At 50.2% G+C, this 20,127-nt stretch overlaps 1 protein-coding gene across 10 annotated transcripts in view; it reads right to left on the bottom strand.

Annotated features, from left to right (window-relative positions):
• Kcnq2 (potassium voltage-gated channel subfamily Q member 2) overlaps positions 1–20,127 on the bottom strand; it is a 59,312-nt gene that overhangs the window by 10,930 nt on the left and 28,255 nt on the right. For 4 of the 10 annotated variants that reach the window (XM_028774036.1, XM_028774035.1, XM_028774032.1 and 1 more), the window contains exons 8-13: positions 19,164–19,258; positions 14,753–14,821; positions 10,515–10,544; positions 1,834–2,057; positions 1,033–1,141; positions 493–624 (exon numbers count right to left, since the gene is read on the bottom strand). In XM_028774036.1, coding sequence (XP_028629869.1) covers positions 493–624; positions 1,033–1,141; positions 1,834–2,057; positions 10,515–10,544; positions 14,753–14,821; positions 19,164–19,258 — 659 coding nt within the window. Of the gene's footprint in view, positions 1–399; positions 625–1,032; positions 1,142–1,833; positions 2,058–5,773; positions 5,828–10,514; positions 10,545–14,752; positions 14,822–17,871; positions 17,902–19,163; positions 19,259–20,127 lie in introns of all 10 variants that reach the window. The other 6 variants (XM_028774027.1, XM_028774028.1, XM_028774031.1 and 3 more) reach the window with 6 other exon arrangements.

Below are 20,127 nucleotides of genomic sequence, written 5' to 3' on the forward strand. Positions count from 1 at the left end.
AAAACTCCCCTTAACAGCATGTATATGCATAACACACACATGCATACACATACACCAATACACATAGGCACATACATAGCACAGCACATGGTGCTCATGCATACAACCATACATCATATGCACGTTTGCACACATATATGCACACATGCATGCACTTGAGCATACACATGGGTATATTCAGATGCCCACACCTATACACATTCACGCATGTGTATACATATGTACATGTGGACACACACATAAACACACTTGCCACCATAGTTTAGGTGAGTGGAAGAGAAAAGGGAGGGGTAGAAGAAACGCTAAAAACAGACAGTGTGAAAACACAGCAGAAAGCAACAAGAAGCCAACAAAGTGGGAAGAAACCTCCAAAGCTGGTACTGGCCCTGTTCTGCACACCTGTCACCCAGCCCTTGGTGCCCCTTGTGCCATGCCTGGTTTTGTCCCGGAGGGCCCTGTTCATGCCCAGACTGGACAGGCAGGGGCTCTTGCCTGGACTGCAGGCTCTTGATGCGGGACAACATATCCAAGTGTCCAGCCGAGTACTGTTCAATGACATCCATCACGTCATATGGGCGCAGACTCTCTTTGAACTTTCGCTTAGATACCAAGAACCGCATAACACTGCAGGGATGGAGATAGATCATGAGTTTCAAACAGAGGCTATACTGCTAGGGTCCAGTTCCCCACTCACCCTACCCCACTACAGCCTACTCAGTGCTCAGTCTCAAATCAGGTCCCATTCTCCTTGGAACCACTGGTATGGGGCAGTTGTTGATTGTCTGAAAACATCCCCCTGCCTTTGTCCCCCATTTCATCCATACAGTCGGGGGCTCTCAGGTCTAGCCAGCTCTATCAGGGCTCCCTGGCCCTCTGGGAACAAGCTGACAGATACAGAAGCTGGAATAGGCAGGGGTCCTCCTCTAGACTCCTTGTGTTTTCCCAGTAGCTATGGCCTTTGGTGGCTTGGCAAGACCCCGTGAGGCCACGGAACAGGGCCCTCTCATGCAGATTGAGCAAGGACTCCCTTACCACACAGCTCTGATGCTGACTTTGAGGCCAGGGGTAAGATCTTCAGTCACAAACTCGCAGTTACAGCTCTTGTTGTCCTCCACAATATCCTCCCCAGGGAGGCTTGCTTCTAGGTGGAAGGGAACACAGGCTATGAGCAGACAATCATGACAGGATACAAACTCCAGCCTGACCCTCAAGGGCCACTCAGGTTCCCCCCAGGATACCCCTTCAATGCCTCTGATGCATTGGAGGGCTTCCCCTCCTCCCCATGCCTCTCTTTAGCTTTCCTTTCTCAGTGTCTTCTCCAAAAGCTATGGCCTGGACAACACGAGAGTTTAAAAGGATATCCCTGCCAACAGATAAGCGGATAACCACAATGTGGTCACTGTTCAGCCAAGAAATGAAGAAAGCCACGACACTTGATACCATGAACGATCCTTAGGGACGCCATGCTCAATGTGAAACGGCCACCATGGACCATATGAAGCTCAATATCATGTGACATGGACAGACTGGAGGTAGAGAGAAGTAGGTATGAAGCCCAGTGCTGGACTAGAGAGAGCCAGGGTGATGCCATTACAGGGGTGGGTCAGGGCTTTTTCTTCATTACCTGCAGAGGTGGCAAGTAATGAAATTACGTGACGTCAGTGAATGCTATGTGATAAAGTGGTTTGTCTTGCATGACATCACTTTTTGAAGTGAGTAGGAAGGGGGAGCTCCCTGCTCCAAAAGATTTCCATTTGTGCCCTATAGCCAAATACTAATGTCCTTCCCTCAGCAGCCACCAGCCTTGGGGAAGGGGATGCAGTGCTGACCCACCTTCTGAGTTCTGCCGGGATGCAGCACCCTTGATTCGGAAAGCCTGGCGTGCACGGCTGCGGTCACCAAAGCTCCAGCTCTTGGGCACCTTGCTTGGGCTGTCATCAAGACTCTGATCTGCACTGGGGGACCGCCGGACCGTCTGGGCCTGGGGAGATCCCTTCCCCTTGGCAGCCACGCCTCGGGGGCTGGAGAAGACACGATCTTTCAAACTGACCTTCTGACTGTTCCCAGGGTAATGGACCAGCGGACAGAACGGGCAGACAGACAGACACACAGAAAAACAGCAAGAGAAATCACTCTGGAAATAACAAGCCACGTTTGCAAGTCCCTTTGCAGCTGATGCCCGCCCACAAGCCAGGAGAGAAATGCAAGTCCAGAGAGTAACCAACCACACTGGGGGCAGGGAGCAGTGACTGGTGAAGCACAGGGTGAGGAGCCGCACGGGTGTGGCCAGAGCTGGGAAGGCAACGGCGGGACTCCTAAATTATCCAGCTATCACTGCAAGGTGCCAGGGCCCTCTCCACACTGTTTCTCCTAGACCTCCCCAGACACTTGAGACTGGATCTCTTCCCCGGACCTTTGTGTGTACTAGTGTGGCTAACAACTTCCCCTGTTGCCCATCCCAACTGCCCCTGGAAAGCCCCAACCATCATTATATCTCCTGTCCCAGGAACATCAGAGTTCAGGACTACATCTAATGTGTCTAGATCCACCTTAGCCCCAGCATTTTCTGAGTCCCAGAAACTGCCTGGTCTCTATGTGGGGCTTATATCCAACACCGTCTGGTCTCTGGGATCCAGACCCCCTCCTCTAGGATGTTTTTAAGTGGACATCAGGGATGAGGTTATTATGAGGTTAGGCTTTGACTATTACAGGACTGGTTGTCACAAGCCTTGGCCCCAGATGGTGGCTATAGAAATGGAGAGATGATAGCCAGCCCCTAACTAAAGCTCTTTCCCATCGGGTTGCTGTCTCCAAATTAGAAGGTCCTAAGACTTCCCTCACCCCATATTTCTTCCTAAACCCCAGAGTTCAGTGGTTCACTATGATCTGGATAGCAAAAGACAGTGGGTCTGTGAGTAGCTTGCTCCAGGAAGAGGTGGTATCCACTCTGATTCTGAGGGCAATGTGCCTCTGTCCAGATCAGTTACTTTTCCCACTGATGATCCCACTATCGCTCCAGAGGCAGAAGGCAGGAAGTCTCTTGTGAAGTGGAACTCACTTGATCAGCTAAATAGGAGCCATAGAACTTCCCAGGGTAGCTTCAGACGTGGCCCATGACAACATCTGGCAGTACTAAGGGTAACTCCAAGAAAGTTGCAATGCTCAGTATTGCTCATCAGTGCCTCAGAACCAAACTTCACACCCAGCCACAGGGCCCCATGAGGGGCCACCAGACAGAGAGACGTGTCCAGCAGCATACAACACAGAGTTGACTATACAAAAGAAGATGGCCATGGTGCTAAGTCCACCCATCTTGTGGATGGGGCTGGTGGTTCTCCCAAACCTATTTGGACAGTAGGCAACTTGGGAGACCATTTGTGTCTGCTCACCCTCTCTAAAGAAGAGGAAGGAAGAAGAGGAATCCAGGGGCACAAAACCCACACAGGGAAACTGAGGCAGCTTCAAAAATATCCCATGTCCCGGGAGCATCAGGAGCCAGTAGCATCTGCTAACTTTGGAAAATAGCCCAGAGTCTAGACTTCTGCGTGCCACTAAAACACCAGAGACCACACAACAGACAGGTGGTGGCCAGGGACATGGAGAATCCACATGACTTTCTGACCCCTTTCTAAATAGAAAGTTCTAGTTGGATCTAAAGAAGACTGGATATTCAGGGGTTTGTGGCTTCTGAATTTTCTTCTCTTCACCTGTGGGCCCTTTGATCACAGGAACTATTGAAGACCCAAGATTATGTGTCTTTCACGGTCCACCTGGGGTAGGCGAGGTAGAAGCTGGACTGAGGGAACACACACTTCCCACTAGCACTCAGGAAGGGAAATGAGTTATCACTAAGCAGCTTGGTGTTGACCATCCTGAGTCAAGTCACAGAGCTGACTTCCTGATGGGGTCTCAGGACTCACTCAATGCTGCAACAACTTACGGTCAGTTTACATTTAACTCCGGCTGTTATGTGGAGTGAAGGGGAATGGCTGGTGATGGCAAGTCAGGTTCTTACGGCCTCCCGACCCCTGGCCTCTGCAAAGGGTTGCAACAAGAAAGACTGAACAGGTGTCTCCAAGGAGGTCACCCAAAGTCAGCCACTTTCTAATCCTAGTAGTAAATTCTTCCACAGCCACCAGAAGAAGTTATCGACCATGCAGACCCAGGCCTGGACTCTAGACCTACACAGGACCGCAGCCCACAGCAGATTTGTAGCTTCCAGGAAAGAGACCCTACCCTTAGTCTTGGTTCTTCTGTCTGCAACTCTCCACACTGTCCCTTCCTCTGACGGAGGCTCTGACAGAGAAAGGGACAAAGTGGATTGCCATTGCCAGAGCACTGAGTCCTCACATAGTCTTCCACCTCTCTAGGGCCTGGATAGAGGCCCTGGGTAGAACTTAAGGGTCTCCCTCTCACCTCCCAAGCCACCAAGCCAAGATCAAAGCAAGCATCAGGTAGGAAGGTCTCCAGAGCTTTCCCTAAAGCCCCAGCAAGAGAGCCCATAAACAGAACTACCCAGTATGTGAGGGGCATGACACCAGCCAGAGGTCAGCTCAGGAAGAATCTGGAAAGCAAGCAAACCCCAGCCTTTTGCTTCCTCTCACACTCTCCAGAGTGAAATTCAAAAGGAAACCAGCCATTAGATGACTTTGCCCTAGTCAGTGCATGGGCTCAGCAATGCAGGGAGCCGGCATCCACAGAGAACTGCCCAGCCTGTTCCTGGACCAAGGATGCCCAAGGGACAATCCACAAGAACACAGAGGCCAGGGCTGACTTCAGCTGGGCTCCTACAGGCCCATTCTTCCTAGCCCTTCTGGTCTTCAAGCAGCCTGGCTTTAGCGTCTGTCCTAAAGGTTTGACCTGTGGCCAGAAGCACCTGGACACATATGCTGTGGACAAGCAAGGCAGCTTCAGCCAGGGCCTGAGCAGGCTGCCTCCCAGGGCATACCAGAGACCCAGTTGCACCCAGAGACCCTGTCTGCAGCTGCAACGTTCTCCCCACAAGCACCCGCCTCCAGCGCACAGAGCCAGCAGAGAGGCCCGTGGGGTGGGAAGGTGGCCCTCAAGCCCCTCTCCCAGTGGAGAAGGACACGGAGCATGCACAGGTGCAAATGCACAGCATGCTGCTTGGCACAGCTGGACACATGCACATGATGGGGGCTCCCCCATGCGGGGGCCACCACAGCTGCCTTAATATGGCTGGGTTGTTCCAGCCAGGAAAGGGACAGGCATGGGAGGGCAACCAGGAGGCAGGGGCCCCAGAGCAAGCAGGACAGATGCCTTCATACATGGACAACAGACAGGGGAATGAAAAGGGAAGGGTGTAGTCAAGGTGCAAAGGGTTAGGAGGCTTTTCAGCATCCCGTTTCCAGTCTTCCCTAAACCAGGCCTGCAAGTCAGAAGGGGGAGACATGGCCTTTGGCTTTTGGGGGCCCCGAAGAGCCCAGAACACAGCGAGCTGCCTCCCTCAGTGAGGTGCCGGCTAAGGGTCGGTCCTTAATGCCTAGTAGAGGTACCAGAGTGGCCGGCCTCAGAGGAAATGTTCCCTGAAGGATATTGTTTCTACATCAGAAACCCTGGCCAGCCAGCCCCCTGCTCTGGCAGGAGGGGGCTCTATCTAGAGTCAGAGGCCAGGCGCCCAGCTCTGCCCTGTGTTTAGGCATCGAGGGACTCAGAGCTGGGTGGGCACTGTGCCGGCTCATCCTGAACCTCTAGTAAGCAGGGAGGGCAGGGGCGTGCAGCGTGGTCAGTCCGTGCGAGCATTGCGTGGTACCTAGAGTGTCCGGGGCAGCATCCACACAGGCACCCTCGGCACGGTCTGCCTTTACTGGAAATGAGGAGAGTATAGTTAGTCCTGGGGGTGGGTGACAGGACTGGAACAGAGAGCAGGTAACTGAGGCACTGTGACCACCAAGGGAGTTCAGGCTCACAGTCCCCCAGCCGCAGTGTTTGTGTCTGAGCAGGGACAGCAAGAAAGGGGAGCGCGCAAAAGTCTTCTGCTGCCTGGGAATGAAAACGGTTCTCTATTTTTGGAGAAAAAGAATCCCTGTGGTTTTTTCCTCCAAAAATACCCTTTCCTTCCAAAGCCAGAGTGTGGGTTCATGTTTTAAGAGATGTATTATTTTTTGCTATACTCATGCCAACAAAAATAATAATAACAATAACACATGAACCGAGATGCTACAGGAGGCCAGATGTGGGTGAAGATAGTCTGGGAGGTGACCACTGCAAAGCATGCGCCTTTTAGGGAGGGAAAAAATATGCCATTTAGCTTTACAAACCAATTGGCAAGCGGCGAGGGTTTGCCACACCAGCCTGGAATCTGTCAGCAGTGGGCTTTGATTTATTCAGGAGGCAATGGCTGCCCCCAAGTAGAAGGAAGCTCAAGAGAAGAGTCTTGGGGACATAATCATGTTTAGAACGACTGATCAAGTACATTCATCTGGGATTCCATGAGTCCACTTCATTGCCATGGCCTAAGCTAACAGAGTGCCAAGGAGAAGCCTTAGCAAAATCCCAGAAAACAGTGACCCTTTCCAAGAATCTCCCAGACTCTTGAGATTTGTTTTGCATTAGAACATGAAAAAATATTTAAGTTTTTAAAAAAAAGGAAGGAGGGAAAGAAGGAAGGGAGGGAGCAAGGGAGGGAAACAGAAAGAGAGAGAGAGAGAGGGAGAGAGAGAGAAGGAGAGAGAGAGAGAGAGAGAGAGAGAGAGAGAGAGAGAGAGAGAGCAAGAGAGCGCTGACAGACCTCTGAGGTCAGCTTGGCCTATAGAGGGAGTTTCAGGACAGCCAGGATTAAGCAAAGAAATCATTTCTTGGGAAAAAGAAAAGAAAAAGAAAAAGAGAAAAATGAGAATACAAAAACACCCCCCATTCCAGGCCTTCCTTCTTTCTGTATAGTTATAATAGCACTTCACAACTTTGTCCCTGAGAAACCAACATATAGGACCATCTCAAATCAGAAACAAACAAGCCCTAGGAAGAAAGTGCCCAGCAGTCCATGTTCCCATCACATACTTACTCAAACACAGCCGTATGTGTCACTGACTGCACGAGCCTTCCCACTTAGACACAAAGACACACTGCTCTAACTGGCGTTAACAGAAATCAGAATTGGAGCTGGGTTCCAGAGAGCACTCTGCTGACCAGGTAGGCTAGGTTAGTTCTGAAACTGTTCATGCAGGACTTGGAGTACCCGGAAGACCTCTGCCCAAGCATCCACATAGGCTTGGTGTTCTAGGTAGACAAGCAGCTCTGGGGCTCCTCAGACCCTGGAGATGTAGGACAAAGTCTGGATGCATGCAGCTGACTTACTACAGGGTATTGTCATCTGCAGCAGTCTCCATAACTTGACCCAGGGTTAAACAGCCTGCTAAGCAAGTGAGCACCTGGCTCCTTGGACCCTGGCTCCCAGTTCTATCCTGGTAACAAAAGGCAGAGGTGGTCCATTTCCAGCACCTTTGACAAATGTCCCTTTTACCCCCCAGCTCTATGACTTCTTGAGAATCCTGGGCCTGAGGCCCAGGTCTGCTACATAAACCATGTCTGATAGTTGTGTTGTCTAGTTTGGTAGCCACTGACCACTGAGACTCACGAATGAATTCCAGCTGTGTCCATTTTAATGAATGTAGTATATGGCTTGTCATTCTTGTCTGAGAAAACATGGCTTGAGAGCTTGACAAGATCTGGGGATGAGGAAGCTGCCTTCCACAGCCTTCTCTGATTAGTGGGTACCTCCAATTTGGGCTGGTGTGACCATTCCCTCTGATGCCATTTTTCTGCCCCATCAGCAAAGTGAAGCTATATCTTATCTGCAAATGATTGGCTAATCTCAATCATAGGCAGATGCCAACTGGCCAGCCCATGAGGATGCCAAGCCCAGTGGAGAACAGATTGGCCCACAGACACTGGCTAAGGCCAGACAGAGCAGATGGGCACCAAGACACATAGACACCTCTATCTGTGAAGAAGACTGGACCTGTATGGACAAGAAGGGCAAAGCCAGGGATAGGGGATTCCTTTAGGCACAGGGTAGGAGACAGTGAGAAAGACGATAGCCCACAAAGGACAATCACAGCAACTGTGGTCACAAAGAACACTGGTACAGCACAGGCCTGAGCTCCCACCTGCCCTGGCTCCCCTGATCCAGATGCCCCCAGTGTTTATAGCCTAGTCACATAGGTCTCCTCAGGAACAAACCACCCCATGCACCTTCATCATGGAGGCACAACACACCAAGAAGGTACCTTTAGGTAGCTGAGGGAAAGGTCCTGGGTTCACACCACCCACTGGCCCAGAAAGATAATGTCAGCTGGCCCTGCCAGGGAAAGTGTAAGGTTGTGTCCAGAGCCAGTCAGAAACATGGCCACTGACTCCTTCTAGGTTGGTTCAGTCCAAGGATAGCAAGACTCTGGGAAGCCAGGCTTGCCCCTCCCCCACTTAGCATTTAGACAAGAACCCAGGGATAGGCTCACACCACTATCTGTCTCCTAAGTAGCAGTTTCCTGTATCCTTCCTATGTTCTTGGTGCTAAAGACGGGGTTTAGCTGCTCCTGGAAGAGGCTAGAGATATTACCCCACCCTCCATTACCTGGCCAGCAGGTATACATTCTAATGAAGGAGTGGGGGTCCTCACTGACAGAAACTGTTCCTCACTCCCTCAGCACTTAGCTCTCCAGGTTCCCCAACCTCCTTGAGGATCCCAGTGTCCGTGCAAAGAACCTGTACACCCTTCCCAGGGATGGCAAATCTGTTGCCTCAACTGAGCATTTTGGGAGCAGGGTGTCCCGGAAAGTAGTCACTAGCCCTCAGGGAAGGGTGTAGAGGTACAGGCAGGCAGGGGCCACTGACACGCAGGGAAGACAGAGGAGTGGCAGGGTGGAGAGCAGGGGAGCCACGGAACATACCGGTGAGCCAGGGGGCTCCCGTGGGTCCTCACCTTGTGTCCTGCTTTCAGGGTCAGCACCTCATCCCAAAAGACAGAGCAGACGAGAAAGGGGCCCAAGAAGGGCAGTAACAGTGATTAAAGCACTTGGGGGCAGCAAGATTTTCCAGATGGGGGCAGAAGAGGAAGAGAGAGAGAGAAAGAGAAAGGCTGAGACGAGACTCGCGCAGAGAGTGCTAAAGCTATGGCAACAAGCGCAAGGAGCTGCTAGAGGCCAGAAGCCTCCTGGGCAACTTGTTCCCAGTCAGGGCGCAAGGGTCAGACAGTCAGGGCAGTGTGGAGATGAGACAAGAAGCCTCCAGACCCATCACCATCAGGGAAGCCTCAGTCCACCTCGGGCACAGCCCTGGTGTACATAACCAAAGGGACTCCCAGTCCCAGGCTCACTCAAAATAGTACTGAGAGAGGGGAAGGCCAGAATAGCCATGATGGACAGTGAGGAGTTGAGTGGGTACCCTGGCACAGCGAGGCTGCCAATACTCTCCTGTTTTACCCACACCAAGGCCAGGTGAGGCTAGCTCCTTTACCTCCACATGTCAACAACCAAGACTACACTAGACTGACCGTCTCTTCCCAGCTAATTTTCTTAGTGACCAGGGTTTGCCATCATTGGCTGTCCCTTTAGCTGATTTGGGAAGCCTTGCCAGTCTTTGCAATTCAGGACACCACCTATAAATTCTCCTTTTGTGGGATGGGAAAGGACAGTGTTGTTCTCTGATGGACAGAGAACTGGTTCAGCCTAATTCCACCCTCCCCTGGACAAGAGCAGTTTTTAGATACTTTAGATAATCCTGGTATCTGGGCAGGCATATGGAGTCAGGCAAATCTCCTTCTGAGACCTAAAGTCTATGAGCCCTATACACATTGTACCTTGTGGACAGGTCACTAAGGGGAGGGACATACTTAGCTTAAAGACCTTGATGCACACTGAACTTAAAATCTTTGAGATGGTCTTTCTTTGCTTATAAGCGCTAGGACAACACAGTCTCTTTCTATCTTTCTCTACCAAGCAGAGCTGACACTGGATCCCCACAAAACCAGCCTGAACAAATGGAGCCTTGGAGGCCAGCAGGGATCAGGAGAGAAAGCAGTGAGGTGGGAATATCCTTGGAGGTATGAGAGGGGCTAGGGCACCTCAGCCTCCTCAGTAGGACTCCGGCTCATCCACCCCAAAGGCTATCAGGTAGTAAGTTCCCTCTTCCCTTCTGCCAGCATTCTGAATACATTCTCCTCACCACTAGATTGATGAGAGGGGCCCCAGCTGGGGCTGCAAATTCCAGCAACATACCTGCAGGGCACACAAGAACCAACCTCAGAGTCCCCTGTGGGGCTGGCCTGTGGGCAGGGTTGGGGAGGATGATTCCAAGAAGTCCCACCCCCCGTGCTGCCCAATTCCCTTTGAGGAGGAGTGACCGAGTGTGCTAGGACACACAGTCACTTGCTGCACATAGAAGCACACTCAGGGCCCCCTGGTAGCCCTGCCCCATGACGAATGGTGTACACAGTTGGAACAAGGCAAGATTAGGTACAGCACACACGGGGGCAGCTGGAGGCAGGAGGAACTGACCTTGGTGATGGCTCTGGCTGTGGCTCCTTCCTTCAAACAGAGGAACAAAGAGTTAGTCTCTACCCTCTCTGGCAGCCCCATAGCCCAGGAAAAGGGACCTCCCTTGGCCCCCTCTAGAATCTCTCTAACCTACTCAGGCCCTGGCCTCAGACATGACACCTATCCTCACATCCACAGGTTGGGTTGTATGTCACGGGACCTGGTGCAGAGAACCATCCTCCTAGGGTACCTGTCCTTTTGATGAGGTACTACAAGGCCCAGAAGCAAGGCTGGGAGAAGGAAGGGGCTCCCAAGGGAACTGTGGTCTTCTGACCCAGGAGGCTCCTTTATTGGATATTAATGGATGCTCATTTTAACACAATCATGCCAGTGTAATAATAAAGTTTCAGAAAGAAAATGCAGCTGAAGAAAGCTCTTGACTTAATGGAATTTCCCTCCTCCTGTGCAATTCTTCAGTGATAGCAGGAATCAGCCAGGGATTTTGCCACAGTCCACTGTCATGCCTGTCTTAAGGCCGGTAGTCATTCCTAGGCTTGTAGAGCTATTTTGGCCATTATTTGCTTTGCTGGGATTGATTCCTTCTAGTTGGTTTTTTGTTTGTTTGCTTGTTTGCTTGTTTGTTTGTTTGTTTTTCGAGACAGGGTTTCTCTGTGTAGCCCTGGCTGTCCTGGAACTCACTCTGTAGACCAGGCTGGCCTCGAACTCAGAAATCCATCTGCCTCTGCCTCCCAAGTGCTGGGATTAAAGGCGTGTGCCACCACTGCCCGGCGATTCCTTCTAGTTGTAATAAGTAGATGGTGGCTGGATCTTACTTAGGTAAGAAAGGAAGGTGAGGAGTGACCTCTGGTACCGTCAGGATGGTAGTGCCAGGTGTGATGAGGGCTTGTCCTACATTTCCAAAGACTGTCCAGTTCCCACTGTGGCCCTCACAGAGGAGTTATTTTTATTTATTTATTTAGGTTTTTTGAGACAGGGTTTCTCTGTGTAGTCCTGGCTGTCCTGGAATTCACTCTGTAGACCATGCTGGCTTCAAACTCAGAAATCCACCTGCCTCTGCCTCCCAAGTGCTGGGATTAAAGGCGTGTGCCACCACTGCCCAGCTCACAGAGGAGTTATACATAGTAAGGGTCTAGTTTAGGGTAATCTCCAGCACTGTGATCCTGTTGGGAGCTCAGACAGACTGAACAGGTGAGGGCTCACTTCTACCCACCCTATCAACCCTAACTGCATCTGGGAACAGTTAAAAGATTTCCTTTCTTGACTCTGAAGGCCACAAATCCAAAGTCAAGGTGTGGATAGTCAGTCCTCCAGTGAACCAGGGAAATGCCTGCCTCTTCCAGCTTTAGGGGTTCCACATCCTTAGCTAATAGCTTATCTCTCAAGTTTCTTCTTCCATATTCTTGTGTACATTGCAGCATCCTGTGTCTCCTCTCCTGACCTCTATGCAGACAGTTAGATAGCTGCTGATGCTCTTAACTTCAACAACCTGTGCAAGGGCCTTTTTTTTTTTTTCAAATTAAGGGTCACATTCACAGACATGTTTGGAGAGTTAGTGCTCATGCACCATATTTGTGTGTATCTGAGGTCTAGGATACACCACCCATCCATCCCTAAATTCCTCGAGCCTCAACCCACTGTAGCATCAACTCTGTCAGAAATCACTTGTCTGTTAAACCTCCTAAAGGAGGTTAGCAAGACTCTATGGTTGTCCTGGGGGAAGGCCCTGTATGCATAGGTATGAGTCTCATAGGCAAATCGTTCACTTGCTGGATGTAATGTAGAGACCAGCACAGGGTGACAGTTCCTCTCAAACTGGGAAGGTTGATAAAAGATCCCTGGCTACCAAAGTTTGACACCCAAAAGGCAAATTCTATTCAGAGTCAAGCTTCAGTGATAACTAACCCCTGGGTCTGTTAATCTCTACTTCTGCTGCTCTGAGGGCAGTCCATGTGGCGGTAAGTGATTGTTCTAACATCCCTCCTACTTGTAACAGTCCACAGTGTTGCCTTCATCCGCTTGTCCCACTGATCCATGGTAGAATTCACTGGTCCTCTGTAGGACCCCGAAGAGGCTCAGGATGGATGGCATTACTCAGGAGAGTCCTCCTGTATGCAACCAAGAGGTAGTCCTAGAATGGATCCCATTAGACATGAGCACCCTATTGAGGGCCTGAGGTAGCTGAGGAGTGGGTATCAGTCTACTCTAGAGGAGTTCTTTCCACAGCTCTCCTGGATAAGCTTCTTCATTCCTGACTTTCATCAAGATGATTGGCTGGACCAGAGTCGCACACCTACTTTCTGCCCTATCTTCAGCTTGTGCTTTGTAGCTGAGCTGCCTCTCCCTGAAATGCTTCTCCTCAGCCATAGCCCTTTGCTATCTGGACAGGTTGAGAATGTCCCCAGATCTCCAAGTTCAAGTTTCTCATAGGGGTTCCTCAACTTATTTTTCTTCTGAAATTCGACAATGAACATCAAGGAGAAATTAGGCTGCACTCTTTGTATGGATAGGAAACCTCCCTCAATGACTGAACAACCAAATCCACCACTTATGATTTTGCTTCACCCAACAGGAAAACACAGCTCAAGCAAGCCTTTGATAATCTACCACAGGTACAGATGCTACCTTTCCTGGGTTTCAGTAACACATTCTTCTCTGACTTCTTTCTGAATGGTATCGATTCCCATTTAGTTTGGATATGAAGTATCTCCTTGAATATGTCATGGGCTGAGGTTTTGGTCCCCAAATAGTGGCATCATTGAGAAGAGAGTGAGTTAACCTTATCCCTGAGTTAATCTATTCATGAGTTCATAGGCTATTCACAGGTGCAGGAAAATGCAGAAAGAGACAGATAGTGGAGTGTGACTTTGAAGGGTGAATCATGCCCCTGGCTTCTTCTTGTCTCTCTCTTCTTCCTAACTGTCACAAGATGAACAGTTTTTACCCACTACACCCTTCTACCATGATGTTTCTGGCCTTGCCATGTCCTACAGGCTACAGAACCAACCAACCATAAACCGAAACCTCACTTCTTGGGAGACTTCCCAGAGCATCTTTTTAACATCCATACCTCCACTAACCATCCCTTCAAGGTAGTGTGAGCTTCAAATCTCTTCCAGACCTAATCACTACCCAATCTGAAACCCACTGTCACACTTTTGGGTGTTCGTTACAACAGCACCCCATTTTATCGGCTCCGAATCTGAGTTATCTATAGTTTCAGTAACATGACATCACAATCAGGTTGTTAAACCCACACAAGTTACTCTCTGACAGTCTTAGAGTAGAGACACAGAAGTCAAGGTGTTGCTGGGCTGAACTCCTTCACAAACTCTAGGAAAGGATCCACCTTGCCACTCCAGGTGCCTTTGGTTTATGGCTATATCACTACAGTCTTTGCCTGTGTCTTCATTTAGCTTCTGCCCTGTTAGTTTCTCCAAAGTTCTCTCTTCTTATACGGAGATAATGAATGGATCCAGAATCCACTCAGAAAATCCAGGTGTAGAATGGTTGCTGGAGGGCACATTAGCAGGTTCCGAAGTGCCCACATATGTTTAGGAGCAGGGCCTACCATCAGCCCACTGCTACCCTCCTGTCCTTTTTTTTGGGGGGGGGGAGTTTCGAGACAGGGTTTCTCTGTGTAGCCCTGGTTGTCCTGGAACTCACTCTGTAGACCAGGCTGGCCTTGAACCCAGAAATCCGCCTGCCTATGCCTCCCAAGTGCTGGGATTAAAGGCATGCACCACCACTGCCCGGCCCCTCCTGTCCTTCCAAAGGCTCTTCGGAGACAGGAATTTGCTTGCAACTCTAGCCTTGTTCTCTACTTCTGTGGAGAGCAAGCCCTTTTTTATACCCAACACTGGTCCAAACACTGTGAGTCACAAATTCTGTAACTGAAAGACCAGCAGGTACTACTGTGAACATACTACCACCCAACTCTGGGAATGCAATACTGAGACACTTCCCACCTAAGCATGAGCCATGAATGAGTCAGATGATCCTTTATCAAAGTCCTCTCCTTATCCCACCCACCTCGTGCCCATTCCCTTAACCAGCTACTCCTCTAGGGATAGGATCCTTAATCTAGCTAGCAGAATCTAACTAGTCTTTAAGACTAGTAGCCAAGCATACCCCAGGGCTTTTTTGTCACTAGCCAAAGTTCTAGAGCCTCTGAGGAGACCCAAGCTGCTCACTCTACCCCAGTGTTCCAGCCTTAGCTTGGTAGGAGACCCTGTGCTGACCTGAAGGTGAGTCCAGATTTGCTCTTGAGATTCCTCAGCAGCTCCAGCTGGTTCAGAGGCGGGATGAGTCTGAAGCAAGAGAAGGAGAGGTGAGTAAGCCTAACCCCCTAAGAGCTGAGGCTAAGCTCTGCACACCCACATCTACTCCATCCATGGGAGCAAACAGCAGATGCCAGAGCATGGGTGTAGAACACCTGAAGCTCTGGGCTCAGTGCCTCCACCTCTCCCAAGCTCCAGGGCTGTCCTTACCCACCCCCACTCATGTTGTTCCTAGGGCCTGGGGCCTCAAGCACAGCCCTGTTCCAGCCCTTCGCCATGGAATCGATCAAGAGAGCAGAGTCCAGGTAGGGTGCTTCTTCCCAACCTCTCTTCTGCTCTTATTTCCGTGCCCCTGAAATTTTTCAAGGAGCTACAAACAGCACCCCAACGTATTCAAGTTCTCAGACCCTTAAGTCCCTTTGCAGAGCTTCTTTGCCTCCAAAGGTTGGAATGGTGCAGGAGGAAGGTCACAGAAAAGGGCTTTGCTGGGCAAAGAGAAGCTCATTTCTAGGTCTATAGGATGATTATCCTAGACAACTGAGAAGAAAACTCTGGTCACATCAGGCCCTGATGCTTTGAGGACCCTAAGCATATAACATGGCTCTGTTCCTTTTTCCTTACCTGGTCATACACCACTGGCAGCCCATGTCAGGCCTGCCTGCCCTGGCGTTTGGTCAGTCCAATGCCACAGACACAGTATAGGGAAGGCATGTTCCTATGAGGAAGGTGAACCCTTGCCTCACAGGGGTAAAAAAAATCTCCTCGTCCCATCTCACTTTCAGCCTTAGACCCTCTGTTTCCTCCTGGCAAATGCCTGTTCCATGAAATCACCTCGTATTAGAATAAACACAGCAGTCCCTTGGCTCCCATGACCCCAGGCCCTGCCATTCATTTCCCAGTTCTGACCCTACCTGCTCCAGGACACCTTCACGCTGCTGATCCTCCTGTGTCTCTATCAGCACTGGCCTCCTAGAGTCCCGACTACACATCAGGCTCCTCAGGACCCCCCCCCCACCTCATCTGGTCTTTCATTCTTGACCCCTCAGCTAAAAAGCACAGGGCTTAGGTTCCTACAGCCCTGAGCCACCTCCTAGCCCAGCATGGCCAGCCGTCCTCTCTGTGTGACCGTTGGTACTGGAAATGTCCTGTGTCTTCCTCTTCCCTTTGCTCACCTCACTGGGACTCTCTCAAGTCTCTCGTCATCTCTCTGCCCTACCCCCACTCCAGTGGGTCTCTCAAACATGCTCAGCAGCCTTACTCTTCTCCCACTCAAACATTTAATGGCTCCCTACAACCTAAAAAACAGAAAGGCCACTGAGTTCACTGGCCAACTTGCCCTTCACTCCAATCCTGTTCCTCCAGACAGAGATACCCACTCTACACTCCTGAGCCACTATTGCCTCTGGCTATCTTCTCCTCCCCTCTTCCTTTACCCCTATAGGTTGCACAGGCTCTGGCAAGGGCAGCTACATCTGGACCTTCTTTGCTTCACAGCCCCAGGGTCAGACCTAGTAAGGCTCTGGTTTAAAACAAAACAAACAAACAAACAAACAAACAAACAAACAAAACCCTACAACCCTGTGAGCTTCTCTCCCCTTACCCTTTTCTGCTTCCCTTCCCCGAAGCCATTCATCGTCCTTGACAGGTCAGCTTGAAGCAGGAGCCTAGCAATCAGTTAGTCAGCTAGTGAGTGCCATAAGGGCCGGCCCTCTACTTTTTCACCCAGCCCTGGGGCCTGGAGCAGGGTCTCTGGCACAGCCCTCTGCCTTGGACACCCACACTTACCACCACCACACAGGTCAGGTTAGACACATGTAAAATCAGCCCTCCCAGCCACACTGGATGCATGCCCAGGACACACAAAAGCAGCAACCAGGGGCAGACACATGGAGTAGGGCCGTGCACATAGCTGGTCACCCCTGAGCAGTCACAAAGGATTGGGGGAGGAGCAACCCCAGGAGAGTATGGGCTAATCTGAGAATACTGTTGGTCTTATGGGACAACTCTAGCTACACAGGTTGGAAGCTCTGGGGGACATTTTCTTTCTAAGTGTGGTGCTGGCTGGAAAAGATGGGCTGAGGTAAGAAGCATGAGAGGACAGGACATGGGTCTTCTACTTGCCAGGAAACTGGGAGCCCTTGGAGAGTCAGGACATTAGATGCTTCTACCACAGTTACCTGTGCCTCTGGGGTCTGGGAAGATGTCCAAAGGCCTACCCAGGAATCATTCTATTTTGAGAGTCAAGTGCTTAATCTCCTAGTCCAGTCCCTATAAAAGGTAGGAGACAGGTCACAGCTACAGAGAAAAGAATCTATATCTGCTATTGGATCAGGTCAGGAAGGACTGACCCACTTTGTAAGGCTGTGCTGGTTTGGGAGTCTTCCTCTAGCATAGACTTCACCCAAGCAGGGTAAGGAGGTGGCTCACCTTCTACATGTGGAGTACGACTTCCTGAGTAGCACAGCTACCTGCATATAAGCAAAGACTGTTTCCTGCTTCCCACCATGGCCCTGAATACAGCAAGAAGGAGCCACCATCCAGAATAAATGGCCCTGTTCCCTGGGCCTTCATTCTTTCTCCACTGTGATATAAAGACTCCAGGGTCATGGGGGCACTCAGACACTGGAAGGGAGAACCTTGGGCAGATGTGCAAAGTAAGATTCTAGTCTGGGATGTGCTCCTGGTCCTAAACATAGATCCCTTAGAAACACAGTTAGTCTCACAACAGACACTGCTCATAAGTAGAGGCAGGGTTAGGGAACCACAGCTGTAAGACATGGCAGGAAGCAGGCCAAAGAACAAGACACACTGAGGACAAGGGGTACAGCAACAGGGAAGCAGCAGCTAAGGAAGCAGGAGTCAGAGAGGCAAGGTGTGCTCACACTGGCCCAGAAGGCACTATAGGTTAACAGAGGGATTCCAGGCAGGAAGAGGCCATCGGGTGACAGGGTCTGACGAGGGTAGCATGAGGACTATAGGGCAGGTGCTCTAGGATGGGATATGAGCTCTGGAGGGCTTGCCCCACCCCAAACTCAGACAGACGAGAGCTACACACATCTTCCATCCCATGCATGTCCTACCTGGAGGCCCCATAGGTTTGAGTTTGTGAGCTTTCAAGGGTTTCACACGCACACACACAAAGGGAAAAGAACCAAATATTTTAAAAGAACGGGATAAGAAAAAGAAAATGAAAAGAAGAAGTAGAGGGAAGTAGGGGGAGACAACAGAATAAAGAAAATTAGCCCATAGCTCACTCAGTCCTGTCTCAATGCCCTGCAAGGAGCATGGAGCTTGAGGCAGGGCCAGGTGAGGGCTCAGGGCTGCAGAGAAGCCTGGGGTGAGTGCTGATGGCAAAGCCATCTTTGTCTTGAGCAATGCCTTGCCAAGACTGATGTAGGCAGAATGGTCTACAGTCTATCTGACCATTGCTGGTTGTCAGATCCCTGAAGATTATCCCCAGCCCAGGAGTCCTGACAGAGCTCTGTGCCCATGCTACCTGGGTATGATGGCTCAGATAGAAACAGGTGGAATGAAATGGTCTGACTCAGGTAATGAAGCTGGAGAGACCTGATCTTCTGTGCTCTCTCTCTCTCTCTCTCTCTCTCTCTCTCTCTCTCTCTCTCTCTCTCTCTCTCTCTCTCTCTTTCTCTCTCTTCAGTTCAGGGTGAGGAGACAGTACCCAAGGAGCTTGGACTTACAGCTTTGGGCCTCACTGCCTTGCCTCACATTTTCATCTAAGCTTTGTGTGCATAATTCCCAAGCCAGTGCTGCCACCTGTCTTCTGAGCAGTGGCCCAGAGGCCAGCTGGCACTGTCCCCTGGTGGCCCCCAGAAAGGTACTTCCTGACCTTTTCTGATTTCCAGATTTTCCTGGGGTGTCCTGTGTTTTGTGTTGCTGGGATGCTGGGGGGTCCTCTTCATGATATAACAACTTTCCTAACTCTAGACTCTCACTGTAGTCTGGATTATTCCCTACATGTACGCACTCCATAGTTGTTCTGGTCTTTGCTGGAGAACACAGTCAAAAGAACAATCACCTCTATACTTCTTAAGTCTTGGGCTGCTAAAGGCTTTGCAGCCTCCAGCACTAAGGCCAGCATTCATTTCATGGAATGTTTTGGAGTGGGGATCACAACACAATGTACCCCAAAAAGGAATGGAAAGCAAAGGATGGGTACAAGACTAAGAAATAAAAGCCACAACACTATAAAACAAAGAACAAAAATCAATACTGTGAAATAAATCACACAGAATCTTTTGTGGAAAAATACATACACTTGAAAACAAATACAAATCAATGGGGTTTAAAGAACAAATGTAAATTAAAAAGCAAACCACCATGCAGGGTGGTAAGGCTGGGCCTGGCGCAGTACCTGTACATGGGGACAGTGACTGTCCGCTCGTAGTACTGCCACGTGGAGTGCAGGTCGGTGCGTGAGAGGTTAGTAGCATAGAATCTCCAGGCAGACTGCAGTGGAAAGAGGTGAGATTGTTGTGGCAGGGCCGAGGCTACTCATCTCCAGGGACCTCACCCACAGAGAACTGCAGCCCCATGCCTGTCCTCACCCCACAGCCTCAGTTTAACCTTGTGGGACAAGCATGATGCCTCCAGAAGCTGGTGGAGTATGACAGATACTCTGCCTCTCGCTCAAAGCGAGTCTGCAGTGAGCCTTGGTGATCTTCATCCCTTCTATCTTCCTTGACAGCGAGTTGGTGACTTCATTGCCTCTCCAGTCCAAACAAGTCTTACTCCCAACCCCATGAAACCTGGGAATGGGGACAAGGCTAGGAGGACTCGACTCCTTTCACCAGGCAAGGTAGCCCAGACAAGGTGGCCCAGGCAAGGTGGCCCAGGCCCAGGCTTCTTCACTGATTCAGGCATCTTTCCATTCTGTATACATTGTTTTCTTTTTGTATATTCATCAGAATCCACATAATATGAAGTCTACCATTTTGATTCCTTTAAAGTACACATAGCACTATGTGACCGTAGCAACAATCTATCCACAGCTTCTTACCCTTAAGAAGGCAGGCCCACACAATAAAGGTGACACTTCCCTTCAGACTTCCTGCCAGGCCCTGGCAGCATCAGTCTTTCCGTCTCTATGGATTTCACTGCTTTGGAAATTTCCTATCATGGAATCTCATGATTGTATGGTCTGCCTGTTAGTTTCTTGCATGGAAGGAAAGGCCCTCCGAGCTGAGGGTTGTGCACTGAGCTGCATCCCTTTTGGGACTGAATAACACTTGATTGTACAGACATATCACATACCATTTTGATCATCCACCATTGACCGTGACTCACACATATTTTGGCTGTTATATACATTATAAACA

Source organism: Grammomys surdaster, unplaced genomic scaffold, assembly GCF_004785775.1.
Source record: "Grammomys surdaster isolate TR1022 unplaced genomic scaffold, NIH_TR_1.0 238, whole genome shotgun sequence".
Lineage (NCBI taxonomy): Eukaryota > Metazoa > Chordata > Mammalia > Rodentia > Muridae > Grammomys > Grammomys surdaster.